The following is a 15,852-nucleotide window of genomic DNA, read 5'->3' as shown; positions in this document are numbered from 1 at the left end:
AGTTAACGTACAAAATACTCATCTATAATTTTTTTTAATAGGCCTAAGCACCCAAACATAGACTTTCTCAATAAACACAGATGAGGGTTCAACACCACACAGAGCAGAAGCAGTGCGTTCAAGCACCTAAAGGTACTGTACTGTTAACTAAAATCATACTCGAGTGTTTACTGTCATCAATATTCGTGGTAAGCGTAAGCTGGCATCTGCATGGACACTACTGCTCCATCAGGATTTAATCTTAACTGAATAACGGTAGTGGAATATCACCTATTACTGACTTATCTGGAACAATGCATCCATTCAGGCCAGACAAAAATGCCAGGTCTTCCCAGATCAAAGTTCACAGAACAGCTTCTACAAAAAGCAGGATTCTGTCTAAACATCAAGCAATGTGGTGTTAGCCAGGCTTGCATCATCACAGCTAAAATCAGATACTGACTGAAACAATACAAACAGGCTAAACCCAGTGCTTTCTTAACCACACCAGCGAGGCTCAACACAGGCATCTGTCTTAGAAAGCTAAATGTTTTTCTGACATGGTTTTTGAGAAAGCTGGCTTTTGCCTGGAATAATTATTCATTCCATGCAAAGCACAAGCGCTTGAGTTCAGATATGAGGATAAACACAATGAAAGTGGAATACAAGTGAAGACAGGTCTAAGAACTACTTCCAGAAGTCTGAACATTAAGTAGCCCCTTCTTCAGTTCAGCAATTTTATCTTCTCTTGAGGCTGCATAACTCTCTGCTGTCTTAATGAGAGAGTCATGATGCTTCTCCAACCCAGCCTTCAAATTTAGGTATATTTCCTAGAAAGAGAAGATAAAGGGGGGGAAAAAAATGTCAAAGTTAACATTTATGCTTCGTAAGGATTTAAGTGAGAGTGGTCTGGTGGTTTCAAGTGATTTCAAAAGGTACCGTGTCCCTGGCTTAAGAAGCAGCATTCACAGAATGCAGGGAAGTTACAAAATATCAGAAGAATAAGAGCATCCACAAGTAAAATCCCAACATTACAATTCTGTCATAACTCTAGTGGTCAAAATATGAAGATGGCCAAACAGCCAGCACTAGCCCAGCACTCACACTACTACTGCCCCATTCTGCATTAACCTGTGTCACCAAGGTCTCTGCCACTGTGCCTGCTACCATTGTCCTCCCAGCATGAACAGTACTTCAGTAATGAACTGATAGGATAGATAGGATGAGACGCTACAATACAGACTGTGATCTCCTATTCTCAAACCATCAGGATTTACGTCTCTTTTCAAAGCTAAGCCGGACAGTCATCTTCCTGAAATTCTAGGAAAAAAGGGTTTGTGACTTGGCAAGTGGTCCTGTATTTGAGGGAGACTATTGAGAGGATTACAGTACTGCCCATCACTTCAACACAAATGTAAAGCCTCACAGGTCAGGTCCCAGGGCCATAAAAAAGAAGAAAAAATCCAACTGCTTAGAGCTGGAAGTACAACGATACAAAAATGGACATTATGGAACTAGCATAGTATCTGTCACAAGCAGGAAGACAAGTTTAATTTCACCTCCCAAAATACTGAACAATCACACCATTCAGAAGTTTTTTCTCTCAGGCCTGCAAAGCCCAATTCTCCTGTGAGCCATCTATACAGCTTGCAGAGACAAGAACAAGCCCTAGCAACCCAGTGGAATCACAAGCAGGAAGTGCTCTCCCTCCCACTATCCACCCAAACCACCACCTGCACAGCCTACTTGGTTTTGCAGCCAACAGAAGTTCCTTTATCTACACAAACCAAGTAAAAAAAAAAAAATCAGTTTTAAAAACACCAAACAGGATTCCTTTAGAAAAACAACTCACCTTGGCTTTCATTTCTTCTTTTTCAGCATTCTCATTCAGCTGCTGAATTTTGAACTTTGTCTGTTGGATTTCCTTGTGAATGGCTGTCACTTTGTCATATACAGCACCCCTCTTCTCCTGAACTCTGTTACAATGTCTAAAGGTGGGAGAAAAAAGTTAGTACTGAGCCATTTGACTAATTCCAGATTAAACTTAACCCCACCACAAGCAAAGCTTGCATTTTACAGTCATGAAACTAGCAGCTTCTACAACCAATGCTGTGTAGAATTTACTTGCTTGGAAATTTGTCCAATTCTTAAACCAGAACAAGAAGTGAAATTCAAAATGGAGTTAGAAGAATATGTTGAAGGTCCTCAGTTGCTGCTAATTAAGGCAACTCAAGTGACCCTGGTGGAACCAGCCCAACAGACAGCTGGACACTGCATCTTCCTGCCTTTAGAATAATGCAGCACAGGTGTCACTGGAGAGTCCTGCCTAAAGGCCAGACACCAGAGCAGGTTAAAAGCAATATAGCACTTGATGTTTCAGCATCACATTTTCCTTAGCCCCAGATCCCCTCCCACCAAGTTAGAGCTCTAATCCCATACATCTACATACGTTGTCTGCAGCTTCCACTCCATCATTTCACTGCATCCCAAATATCAAATAGTATTTCCCCAGCTTGCAGGTAAATTCAGATCATTCCAGCTGTGAGCTGCCACATAATCAGCAAAGGGATAGCATGGGAACAGGAAATCTACTCTGACCTCAAGAGTAAAGAACATCTACCAGTTTATACTGAGCATTTGTACAATAATTACAGTTGTAACTGTAGCTGCTTTCTCTAAAGAATGACTGAAATCACTCCTACTTAGCAAGAGCCTACTTACATCTTCCTACCTCAAGGGAAGGGTCAGGACACATTTTCCTATTCACCAGCAAAAACTCTTGTGTTCCAACCAAGGTTACCTCCCTTCCCCTCTTGCTTATCAAAGCATCTAATTTTATCACTCAAGGGAAATATCTAACACATTCAAAACGGATAAATCGACAGCAACTTTTAACATAAAGGAGCATTAAGATTATATCATTTTCCTTCTATATTTGGAAGCAAAGTAGCTTTTAATTAATTTCCTCTAGCTGGTACAATACACTAAACGAGGAGCAAAGGAAGCCTGGGAATCTTGCTGCCATTCTAAACACCACACAAGCCTTATCAGCATGACTAAATCTTAGTTGAGTCTCTCGGCAATGTGGAAGAAGCTCTCTTCCATCATAGTTAGTCTACCCGGCAAATAATTTTCCATATTCTTTCCTATCCATGCATAAAAAAAGGTTATATAATAAGCTTTCTCTATAAGAGTTCAGCACTTCTAATCTCACAGTGAAACCACAACCTTACAACACAGCAGTTTGCTGCTGCGCTGTAAACAACGCCTTGCAACTTGCCTCTAGCCTATGGTAGGAAGGGAGATGGGCTAAGAGGCTTTGATCAAATGACACTTTTCCTTTTGTTTTAGAAGCATCATGTCAGGATAATACTCCTCTGAGATACGAGCCCCATTTCCCCATGGGTCTTGAACATTTTTGATAATGAGCAAAAGTGGCAAGGGAAATTATGAAAAATTCATGAAAGGCAAATGGGGCTTTGTTGAAGTCTGATAAGTTGGAAAATTATCCCAATGTGACATTCTCTTTAAGAAGATAAAAGAATCAAGAATAAGCATTATAAATTAAATTAGTGCTCCAATAAAAGAACTGCTGTCAAGTCACATTGCAATTATTGATTTGAGACCCCAAGTCCCTGCCTGCAGCATTACTGGTCTTCAAACAAAGCTATCCCACACCGCTCATTTTCTTCTTACTACTAAGCTACGTGTTTGTACCAGACGTGAACTTTGGTAGCACATAACGAAGACATAAAGTAGCATCAGGCAGAAATGTCAACACATCCATACTCAAATACAGTGTGCTTATATTGCTCGACATCTTCACGCTTCTTTTTTATCCTTATTTCGGCTGTAGACAGCTTCTCATGTTTTGCAGTGACCAGTCTCTTCAAGGACATTTCATCTGTCTTCCCCTTTTTCAGCTCTATTTGAGCACTCTCAAGCTGGTCCTCCAGATTTCTGAGCTATGGAAGAAGTATTGAAATAAGTTAAATGAGGGGGAGAGGAGGGGAGGGGAAAACAAGGCAACAATTGAAACAACATACCCTGTTAGTTTATTAAGATTAGAACTGGCTTCCTGCTTTTTGAAGATCTGAGTGCTAACTAATTCTCCCAGTTAAATCCCAGTTTCCTAGTCTTTATCTGATTTTAAATATAGCCAAATGTACAAGGATCCCATCACTTATATTAACTCCTAACAGTCATTCTGAATTCTGCTATAGCTCTTAGCCAAGGGTAGTTTGAACATATGCTACACAAATACCCCAAAAGACTGCATAGCTTTTCAAATGCTCCTAATAATTGCATTCTCCCAAAACTGAGTAGCAAATAGCAAGGTACCATATTGACACAAACATTTAATCAAGGAAAGGCTGGCTCAGTAATATTAACAGAGTTAAAGGCATTTAAGACATGACTCTTCTTGAAGTAGTAACTTTTTGCTCCTAGTTTCTGCTCTCTAGGGAGACGATATTGGACCTCACTTTTCTTCTTGTCCATCATTTCTTACCAACAACCCCAAGACAGTTCAAAGTATTTTAGGTCAGGTTTCTATAATGACAAAGGCTTTGACTATTAAAAGTGGTCAATAGTACATTGTGGCATACAGCAAAGCAACAGCTATGTTTTACTGACATGAAGAATGAAATGGTAAAGTTATCCAAATCCTTTCTTTTTGGGGTAGTGGAGAGATGGGAACTTGCAAAACAGACATTTACTGATGATCACCTATTTCGCTTAGGCACTAAATTCTCCCTAATCAGATAGAATTTGGATAATACAAACCTCTGACAATACACTGGCCAGTCTCTCCACATTTGCTCCCTGTCTTTCCATCTTCTTTTGGTATAACTGCACCTCCAGTTGGCATGATGGCAGAACTTCAACTAGGTCTCTATAAACTTCATATTTCTCAATAACTTCTTGCTTTAAAAAGAAAAGACTATGAATAAAACAGCTTTGGAGTTCAGCAATTTTTTTTTAATAGTATTAATGCATATTGACTTTTGTACCCATTTGCTTGTTGTTTAACACACACTGGAATTAATATTTAGTAGTTACTGAAATGAGATCTTCAGTTTGTTTAAAAAAAGCATTTATTTGGAAAGCAGAGGAAAAGCGACATGGAAGTGTTTTCACTGAACTAACTAGCTTGTTGTAAGAGTTTTCACAACAGAAAAAAGCTACACAGTGAAAAAATCCCATACTGGATTTTATATATATATAAATAATATTTATATAATACATATTTACATACAACAGGAAGTATGTAAAGCATCAGGAAAACAGATGTCTGGGATTACAGCAATAAAGTTTGTGTCTTTGGAACAAAAATATCTAGGGAAACGAAGTTATGTAAGCTTCACTGATATGTAAGCAATCAGGAATTACAAACACTTAAAGACTGGACATTACTACAAAAAAAAAACACAACCCAAAAAGCTAGGAAGGGATCTCAATGTTCAGTATAGTGAAGACAGACACCAATTCCAGAAACAGTGAATGATAACAGTGTTCTAAATCCAAAGACACTTGTAAGCTGCCAAAATATTGTCATCTCTTGAGAGCAAACAGCCAGACAGGTATAGTAAAGATTCAAGAGTTCTACACCTGGTTTCACAAATCAACAGTTACTCATTGAGGACAAAGCTGCAGTGACTGCAATCCTGCTTTTCAAAAAAAAACACCTAACAAAAATCAAAGCAAAAACAAAACCAAAAAAAAAACCCAGATCACCACCAAAAAAAAAGCCACAAACAACCAAAAAAAAAGATGCACCAACACAAACAAAACCACCCCCACAACCAACCTTCAGTTTCCTCTGAAGTTGTGATTTCATTTTAGACTAACCACTTTTCTGCTGACTTTTGACTAGAAGTACAAGTCATTCAAGAAGCAGCTGTAGATGACAACGTTTCAGTAAAACATGTTTTTTCTAGAAGATTAACTCCTTGTGTGGACAGAGGATAACCTTACCTTGGATTTCTTGAGTTTCTTAACAGTCTCTTTCATCAGTTCTTTGTAATTTTTCAGTTCTTCTGGACTCTCCACAATTTTTGATTTCAGCTGCTCTTGTTCTTCTTTCAAATTGGCCATTGTCACTTCAAGCTCATTCTAATTGACCAGACAAACATACTTTCAATATTAGCAATTAGGTGAACAAAGAGGAATCGTGAGGCATGGTTTGCCAGGATCTTAGGATTAGACAGATTCTTTTCTCTGTTTTAAGTCATTCCTCATTAAGAAGTTTGTTTGCAAGATAAATTCCTCTGAACCGCGTTAACATTTCCAACCAAGGCAGTTAACAGCCCATTTTGAACGTATGTACCCAGGTGCAACACTAAATCACAAGAACAGCATTTAACTAGTCCTCCACAAAAAGTCTGCCAGCTAATACATCTTTCCTTCAGAACCCCTCACCAAGGGCAAACACTGCAGTTTCAGAGCCAGCTATTATCAACCTGGTAGAAGAGCAATAATCTTCCTGCACAACCTCTGAAAAACCTCCTGGTTTGTCCCCACCAGGTCAGTGGTTGTCTCATTAGCCATTCTATGTACCTAAGGCAAGCCCATAGCTTCTCAGAAGTCCAGGTGTCTTGCACTTTAACTGATGAGCTTCCTGAACACAGAGCTTTACATTGCAGAGATGTGTATTTAAAGTTAATGACAAAACAAGCTACTACAGTAAAGCTTCCAGGGTGGGGAAGGGAATGAAGTCAAATCATTTTTTTTTCAAAAAGAACTAACAATCACCACCTGAACATCACCTAGCTCCAAGAATAATCTGATCCCAGAGACAGCCATGATCTATTAGTGGACCTCAGATGCAATCTACAGCCTACACCTACTCAGAGACATACTTACCAGTTTTCGGGTACTCTCTGCAATATCTGACTTCTTTTGTGAAATCACTTCTTGCAAAGCTGTCTAAAAAAAAGCAACAAACTTTAAATAAGCATCTCTACAACTGCTACCTCCTTCACCCTTCTATCATAGATCTGTCTACAAGAGAAATCCTACTTATGGTTTCTTTGGAGTGCCATATCTAGCAGTCAAAACTGAAGTCCCTAAGATTTAAAAGACAGGGAAGGAGAACATTGTCACAAAAGCCACTGGGAGCTCTAGTGATGCAGCCAGCAGCAGGCAACTAGAAACAGGGATAAGAGACAGACTGCCTCTATTCTTACTGACCCCGGCAGCGTTATACATACACAATCTTCTTCACGAGAGGCACTGTTCTTGAGAATAAAAACTAAGTTAATACAAGGTCTCCAATAATATAGAAGTCAAGCACGTGGTTATAATATTAATAGTAGAGACATGACGTAACAAAAAACCTAACTATACGTTTTGGTTGGTTTTTTTTTTTTTCCAAAACAGCCGAAAAGGTTACCTATGAGACCTTGTAGAGAAGTGGCCATTTCTAGAAAGTTATTCCTGCAGTCAACCCTATTCTTTTTGTCAGACATTCCCTTGGGTGATCGTTCTTAAGCCTCATTCCCCACCATGGTTCACCCTGGCTCTTCAAATTCAGGTGGAAAACAAAGCAAAAATTCAACAGGGAAACATACACATCACACTTCTGAACAATAACACAGGTATCTCCCAAATCATTGCAGTAATGCATTTCAAAAAGAAAGGGCCAAACACATTTTTGTATTCCCCAAGTCTGATTTCAAGTATGTTTCATATTCCTTACAGTGAAATGAAGAGTTGATGCTATGGGTTAGACAAGACATTGTGTTGCAGTGACCTACATTTTATAACAGAAAAGTCTCCTTCATACTTGGTAGAAGTAGGAGGAAGGGAACAAAATCAACAGGAATAAGGAACACCCGTGATCAGAAGCCATAGCAGCATTTCAGAGAAATATATAACCAGATCATACTTGTTTCCGACGATAGTCTTGCCTTAGTAGTTGCTCCAGTTCTCGAATGTTATCCGTCAGTTGCTTGACCTCTGCTTGGTGTTCAACTGGAACAGTGCTAAGCAAAAAAATAAAGATATTGGACAGTTTCAGTATCATTATAGTCAAGTCAGAGTACAGTAGATAAAACAGTCTCTCCCTCCAGAGTTTACAATCAGTAACTTCAGTAATCAGGGCAAGACAGTCTCAAATCAATACATCGTCTTTTGCTTTGCTTGCAAGATTTTGTAGTTGAAGCATAATCTAAAGAGCTATTTTGGCAAGAAGTGGTACAAGCATTATATAACTAAGTTTAAACATCAAAGCACAAAAGAAGAACACTTCTACCAATTTTTGTGGTGACTTTCATTTATGAAATTTGCATAATATTACCTCCATAGAAACAGTTTGTATTAGGGTAGACCTACAGCTAGCTAGAGAGCCTTCTGTTTAGCACACACCAAGAGTAGCTACTAGATAAAAAAGTCTTTGTTTAGAAAGCTATCTTGGAAACTAGCCATCTCTTCATCCTATTATCCACAAGCAAAACCAAAACCTAATTTTGCAAATACATAGGCAGCAGGACTAAATGGCCTGAGACAGAGAACGGGGCAAATGTGCAATCACTAATGAAGACAACTTTACCCATCTATTAAGTTAAAGATGGGCTTCCTACAGCTACTGAAAAGATAAAGACATGTCACTAAAAACTAACTATAACAGCAAAAAGTTTCACCATAGTCTCCAACATAAAGAAATGCAATATCCTCTCAAAGCAACCATACATTTAAGTCACTTTTAGTTTCTGCCAGCATCTCTTCTAGCCTAACACCAGTAGCCTAACTACTCCTGTAACTGAGTGCAACCCAACAGCAACATCTCTATTTTCTGGCTTATTTCCCAGGAAGGCTAACCAGCAAAATCAGACAAGGGCCAAAAAAGAAGTCAAGTCTGCTTAAATAAGTTGCTACAGTAGTTATCAAACAATTCTGTCAAATCACACAGCTCAACTACTCAGTGCGTGTTTCGGCACCCCATATAGAATCATAGAATCATTTAGGTTGAAAGAGACCTTGAAGATTGAGTCCGACCTTTAATCTAACACTGCCAAGTCCACCACTAAACCATGTCCCTAAGCACTACATCTACAGTCTTTTAAATACCTCCAGGGATGGAAACTCAGCCACTTCCCTGGGCAGACTGTTCCAATGCTTGATTAATCCTTTCAGTGAAGAGTTTTTTCTTAATATCCAATCTAAACCTCCCCTGGCACAACTTGAGGCTGTTTCCTCTTGTCCTATCTCTTGTTACTTGGAAAAAGAGATCCTCACTACAACCTCCTTTCAGGCAGTTGTAAAGAGTGACAAGGTCTTCCCCCTAAGCCTTCTTTCCTCCAGGCTAAACACCACCAGTTCCCTCAGCAGCTCCTCGTAAGACTTGTGCTCCAGACCCTTCACCAGCTTTGTTGCCCTTCTTTGGACATGATCCAGGACCTCAGTGTTTTTCTTGGAGTGAGGGGCCCAAAACTGAACACAGTATTTGAGGTGCGACCTCACCAGTGCTGAGTACAGGAGGCGATCACTGCCCTAGCCCTGCAGGACACACTATTTCTGATACAAGCCAGGATGCTGTTGGCCTTCTTGGCCACCTGGGCACACTGCTGGCTCATATTCAGCCGGCTGTGGACCAACACCCCCAGGTCCTTTTCTGCCAGGCAGCTTTCCAGCCACTCTTCCCCACACCTGTAGTGTTGCATGAGGTTGTTGTGACCCAAGCGTAGGACCTGGCGCTTGGCTTTGTTGAACCTCATACAATTGGCCTCAGCCCATCAATCCAACCTATCCAGACCACATGCACTGAACAGAAAAGTCAGGCAAGTCCAGTAGTGCATCTCATAGCATGTACTCCTCATACTCACTTCAGTTTCTCCAGTTTCACTGCTGCCTCCCGATTTGCAGTCTCCAGTTGTTGGTGTTTCTCCATAGCCAATTTCTGAAAATTAAATATTTAGAAATATTTTTCATTTTAGAGGAACATGGTTTCTCTCTGGGCTTCTATTAGAACCTTGCTCATCATTTCACGTGAAATGCACCATCTCTGAACTACTGCGATACTCAGAAGAGAAGCCACCTGCAATCCTACCTTCAGCCTGCTGACTGTCTCATCCATCTTTTCTTAAAATAAGTGAAGGTTTGACACTTCACATGACCAGGCCAAGCTATCAAATAAGTTATTAGAGAAAAAAACTTCAGATATTAGCCTAAGTAATAACTTGGTCATGGTCACACAGAAATCTCTACAACGTTGACAAACTCATCCACTCTTCTAAACTGACATGTTTCCCTAAGAGCTTTGCAAAGGTTTTTCTTAAACCATTTACAGTAGCTGTAAATGCTTATAACATGTAATATAGTTGTATAAGTTTTACATAATATTAAACTGGTACCTTCCTGTGTTACTTGGCTACATTTAAGATTCCAACATGTTACTTAAACATGCAGTAAAACACCCACAACCTTTATGCTCCCAGTTCTAGGTTAACACTAATTATACTGAAATAGGCATCTGGAGTAACACGGCACCCAATCTTACATAGTTCAGCTGTAACTCCAAGTAGACCTCACGTCGGAATTCTCTGAAATTTACAAAGTTGAGAATGCCACTCAGGAAGCGAGCTGTCCTCTTTGTTTCTGAAATGGGAATTGCAAGACATCACCACTCTGGTTTTCACATGCATTGCGATTGCACAGAAAAAGCTGGGGAAAAATATAATTCGGAGAAGAGACAGAAACTATAAAACAACAGAATCCAAATTAGTTCTTCCCCTGCTCACCTTGCAGAGATTTCACAGACTACACAAAAAATAGCACTGAGCTACCAACTTACCATGTCTCAGCAATTCTATGCTATTTAACAAATGAAAAGGGCACCCAGGAGAAAGACTATCAACATGCAGCCTCCCATTCAAGCAGAAGTCAGGGAGAAAGAGTGTCAATATTCAACTCTGAACACAGAGCCTCACTGCAACTGTGAGGCTAACTGAAGACAGCAGTTGGAACTACAAGGACTTTTTGGCTCTATTCTAAGCAAACATGGTGAAAGATGATTACAAAAGCCTTGAATGTCTCAGACAAGACAGAGCCAAAAGTGAGTTCTTCAGAATAGCCTTCTCTAAGTTGTTTGTGCTGTACCAGAATCACCACAGCTGAGTATTGAAAAGGGAGAAGCAAAAATTTAACCGCTTCCTACACAGGCATCAGCATAAGATATCCTATCACATTCCAGAGTTGCCAAGATAACTTTATTTACTGTCTATTCTTAACTATTTCGAGCATGTCACGGTCTACTCTCCAGATCAGCAGTTTAACAGACTCATAGCACTGAAAACTCCCCTCAGCTATTTAACTGGATTAGCCTACATAAGGAAAAAGGAGGAGAACTGCTCGTTAGAACCAGCTTGTTTAAGGGCCACAGCAAGGGTCACAAGAGTAGCTGGAAGCCAGGGACAGTTCTCCATACTAGATGCCCATCTGGCTATGCCAAATGAGAAAAAGCATCTGGTATCAAGTGACACCCACCACCCCAGGAAACACAAGGATTACCATCCACTTGCTTACTTGGGTTTAAAACATCAGCAATTTGAAAATCGTTAATCCGGCACACTGGAAGTAAGCGCTCCCTGCAAGGAAAACAAAATATAACCTTATTTGCAGTGACCATTACTCAGGTTTTGTGCTGTAACCATTTACTAAAAAGCAGATCTTGTCTTCTCATCCTAGAACATATGTACAGCAAGCACATAACAACAGTCTCGGGAGAATAACACAGTAGGACTCCACATACAGATCAGCATTAAAAATTTGTATTCTTACAGCATCTCAAAGATTCCCATAGACAAAATACTTGCCTGTAGAACAACTTTTCAGCTTAATTAGGGAACTCCTACACTTAACTGTTAGTCAATTTTCCCCTTACAACTGAAACGAAGCTTAAAGTCTAACACTGACCTCATTCCAACCAAGATATCTACATAAAATTCAGACAGCAAATTTACACAACCAGTACTTAAGATCCCTCTTCTAGGTGTAACGATGACCCTCTTGCCATTCAAAGTATAGATTTGCACTCCATCTTGGTGAGGCTGGATTATTTAGTCAAAATGAATGTCTTAACAAGATAGCTGCCTGCTGAGAATTTTACTTTAATAAACATTACTGTCCTCCATTCATCTGCAAATTTCACTTTGCTCAGAGCCAACAATGTGCACCATCAGCAAAAAGGCATAAAGCCCCACTACTTCCAGTAAATTGGACCTTTACAAAGAATAGCAACTGAATAGATGCAGCATCTTCTACTTACATGTGAATATACAAATTACAAACAGGTAGAAAGCCTTCAAATATCTGTGGATACATTATGTCGACGTTGACTGGCATCTAAAGAGTAAAGAGAGTCAATGCGTAAGTACGGAATGTTTAAACAAAAATACAGGGTTTTTACAAAAACACAGGGTTTTTTCCCCCCACAAGATAATTCAAGTAGGTTAAACACACTGAGGATGGTCTCCCCATCCACAGGGGACACGTTAAAGGTTGAAGAATGCCATCAAATTAATCAGCAGACTATATTATGTGTCAGTTTTGGCTAGTCAAAATATAAAAAGACAATAATAACTAAAATAGCAACATTACAAACTCCAGAATTCGATCTAAACCCTCTGCTGTAATTTGTTCGAAACTGGTGCAGAAGGACAGTCTGCATTACACACCTAACAAGAAGCTGCTCTTTCTTTAAATGCCCTGAAATTCACACACTCAGCTATTTAATGAAGGAGTCAGAAGAAGGTAGTGATACACTGTCACCTTTTCTGATATTTAAACTTCACAATACAGTATGCCAGCTAATGTCATTGCCTCTGAAGAACTGAGTTATCTTGTGTTTGTATGATCTTCCCTTTCAGGTTATTCAAAACTGGCATGAGACAATATTTATTCTCAACTTTCAGGAATCAGTTCTTGTCTAACAGAGATAGAAGATAAAGTAAGAGTTAATCAACAGGGTATCAGTTAATGCCCAGCTGCACTTCTCCTTACTTTCCTTTCAGTTAATGGAGAAGTGGACACGATCAAACATTAAAAGCAACATTTACTTTCCTTCTAGGCCAGTCTCACATCTAAGCAGAGTCTCTCTTCCAGTCACGTCCAAAGGCAGATGCTGAAGATGACAGTACGTATTTTGTAGGCCAGATACAGTGTCCCTTCATAAGCTTGTCCAATGCCTCCTGGACCTTACAGACATTTCTGGCATCCACAGCATTTCAAATAAAAGAATTCTCAGCTTAACCACAGAAGGAAGGTGCTCTCCACAGAGCCTTTCCTTACAGCCTACTGTGTAAAGTGAGCTTTTCTTCAGGACCACTAGTTCCTGTAGTGGAGAAAGTTATCTCCTTTCCATGAGAAACAGGAAAGAAGGGAAAAAAAAAAAGGGAAACCCACAGGCAGTGCACCCACAAAACCGCTCTTTCTGCAAGTATCTTGAGCTGAAGCCAACTTTCAGACCAGGAACAATGATCAAAGCAACTTCTCAGATGTAATAAGCAAGGTCTCAGGGACAGCCCACAGATGATGCTCCTGGGTTCATTTACCTCTGGTAAACACCCATGCTGATGGCTGCACTCTCATTCCTGCCTAAGTGAACAGATTAGTTGCTTCCCTGAACACAGACGAAAGTGCCCATGGGTATACAGCATCTCACACACAAGTTTTCTGCAACAGAGGCAGAATTTCTAAGCTCTCATTCATGCAGTTACAACACAAAAAAACAGTAAGCTATTTGCCACTTGCTAGTCAGAAGACAAGAAGGAGATACTTCAATATTTAATTTAAGTGCAATATTTTTTTCCTTTCATATTTCATTACACCTGCCACTACAGACATACCATATAGAAATGCTCCAGGCGGATTCCATATACCTTCTGCAGGATTCTCATGTAAATCATGTGTAAAACTTCAAGCTGCAAGAAGAGAGGATACAAATCAGTACTCAGGGCTCCCAGACTAGGCCATAAAAGTAGTTCTGCCTTTAACACATGAAGACCGATTTCACTGAGCCACCAAGACTAACAAGTTTTACTTTCCAATAGTTTGCAGTTCGAGCATCACTGTCTCATAATGCCACTATAAGAGACAGCAATCAGCTCAGAGAACTACAGCCCTAAGTCCTGGTTTCAGCTGGGACAGAGTTAGCTCTTCTTTTTAGCAGCTAGAAGAGCTCCGTGTTTTGGTTTTAGTCTGAGTCTTGCTCTGAGAAGAACTGCTGATAGAGCACTGATGCTCATAGTTGGCACTGAGGTCTCAAGGACTTTTCAGCTGCCATGTTCTTGCCAGTGTGCAGGAGCACAACAGGATAGGGGGGAACACAGCCAGGACAGAGGGTCCACGACTCCCCTTATGATTTGTACTTAGGATTGGCGGCCAAATTGGCCAATGAAGTATTCCATATCACGCAGCGTCATGCCCAGGATAAAAATGAGGGTCAGCCGGAAAGAAAGGCCTTTGCTTTTCCAGGACTCTCACTCTCAGAGTGTTCTCGCTCTCTCGTGCTCTATTTTCAGGCCTCTTGCTTGTCCAGGATTGTGGTGTCAGGAATTATCTGTTTTGGGATATCACTCCGGGATGGGATGGGCCTTGGTCAAGGGGTAGTGAGCAATTACACTGTGCATCACTTGTTTGTATATATTGTTATCATTGTACATAGATATATATTCATATATTAGTAGTATTAAATTGTTCTTATCTCAACCCACAGGTCTCTTTCCCTTTTCCCCTTTAATTCTCTTCCCCATGCCCTGGGGGTGGGAGAGGATGAGCAAGCAGCTGTGTGGAGTTTAGTTGCCAGCTGAGCTAAACCACAACAGCCCTGGGTGCCACAGCTGTGCACTGTTTTTCATTACATTGCTGCTCACTGTGCACTTTTCAAGCCAAGTGACACCGAAATCTAAAGAGAGTCACAGAAACTACAATCCCATAGCAAAGAGTGCCCTTCATCACGTTATTAAAATGGAGGGGAAGACACCCACAAGCCAAACGGTTTTTTGTTCACAACACTAATCCATGATCCGTTCAAATCAATCTTCCTTCTTAAAAGCGACCATCCCACCGTTCCCTAAACAAGCAGGCGGGCACAAGCACTTACGCAGCAGCACAAGGAATCACACTGAGGCATCAATTCGATTTTAAAGACACTTCTCTTTTGTTGAGGTCACCGTGAGTCTGCGCTAACGTGAACGGTCAGACCGAGACAAGAAAAAAAGAGGATGGAGCAGGGAGGGGGTGGTTTTTTACCAGATTGATTTAAAAGCGTTAGTTGACCAACTAAGTTGTTGAAACTACGACTCTACATCAGACGCAGTGGCTATTTTAACCCAGTTCCCATCGAACTGAGAAAGACATAATTTCAAGTTTGTCCTTTTTTGAGCCCACCCCTTCCCTGGCGAGGAAGAAGCTCTCGGTGTAGCCCTGTAACCCCTGCGAGACCGCTCCGCCGCACCGGAAAAACGGGGATGACCGCGCTTAGAAGGCGTTGCTGTACGCCAAAAACCACGCGAGCCGCGGGAGCGACCACCCAAGAAACCAACACCGACGTGCCCCGGTGCTACGGCACGCAAAGGCCTTCCCGCACGAAGGGTAAGAGGGCGGCGGGGCCCCGAGCACGGCTCCCCGCACCGCTCCCGCCCCGCGCACCTTGGGGTTGCCGAACACGTCGCCCTTGACCAGGTTGCGGGCCTCGGCGCCCGCCAGGATGTGGCTGCGGAGGTAGCCGATGATGTCGTCGGGGCTGTAGCGGGGGAAGGTCAGCGTCTCCATCGCGGCGCCGGGCACCCGCCGCGCCGCCAACGGCCGCGGCTTGAATCTGGCGGGCGCCTCCTCCGCGTCACGCGCAAGCCCGCCGCTGGCCTATCCGCGACC

General features: G+C 41.2%; 1 protein-coding gene across 1 annotated transcript; it reads right to left on the bottom strand.

Moving 5' to 3' along the window:
- Nucleotides 1-608: 608 nt before the first annotated feature.
- On the bottom strand, nucleotides 609-15,750 carry NUF2 (NUF2 component of NDC80 kinetochore complex). Its single transcript, XM_009991704.2, has 13 exons — nucleotides 15,628-15,750; nucleotides 13,824-13,898; nucleotides 12,245-12,321; nucleotides 11,503-11,564; nucleotides 10,478-10,575; nucleotides 9,804-9,877; nucleotides 7,868-7,964; nucleotides 6,844-6,906; nucleotides 5,956-6,093; nucleotides 4,765-4,905; nucleotides 3,769-3,944; nucleotides 1,832-1,967; nucleotides 609-809 (listed from the first exon to the last, which is right to left on the bottom strand). Exons 1-13 carry the CDS (start codon nucleotides 15,748-15,750, stop codon nucleotides 660-662), a joined length of 1,410 nt encoding a protein of 469 aa, XP_009990006.2. The 3' UTR covers nucleotides 609-659.
- Between the last annotated feature and the right edge of the window lie 102 nt (nucleotides 15,751-15,852).

Source organism: Tauraco erythrolophus, chromosome 10 (genome assembly GCF_009769465.1).
Source record: "Tauraco erythrolophus isolate bTauEry1 chromosome 10, bTauEry1.pri, whole genome shotgun sequence".
Taxonomy (NCBI): Eukaryota; Metazoa; Chordata; class Aves; order Musophagiformes; family Musophagidae; genus Tauraco; species Tauraco erythrolophus.
The sequence above is the reverse complement of the archived record's forward strand: the minus strand, read 5'-3'. Positions and strand labels throughout refer to the sequence as shown.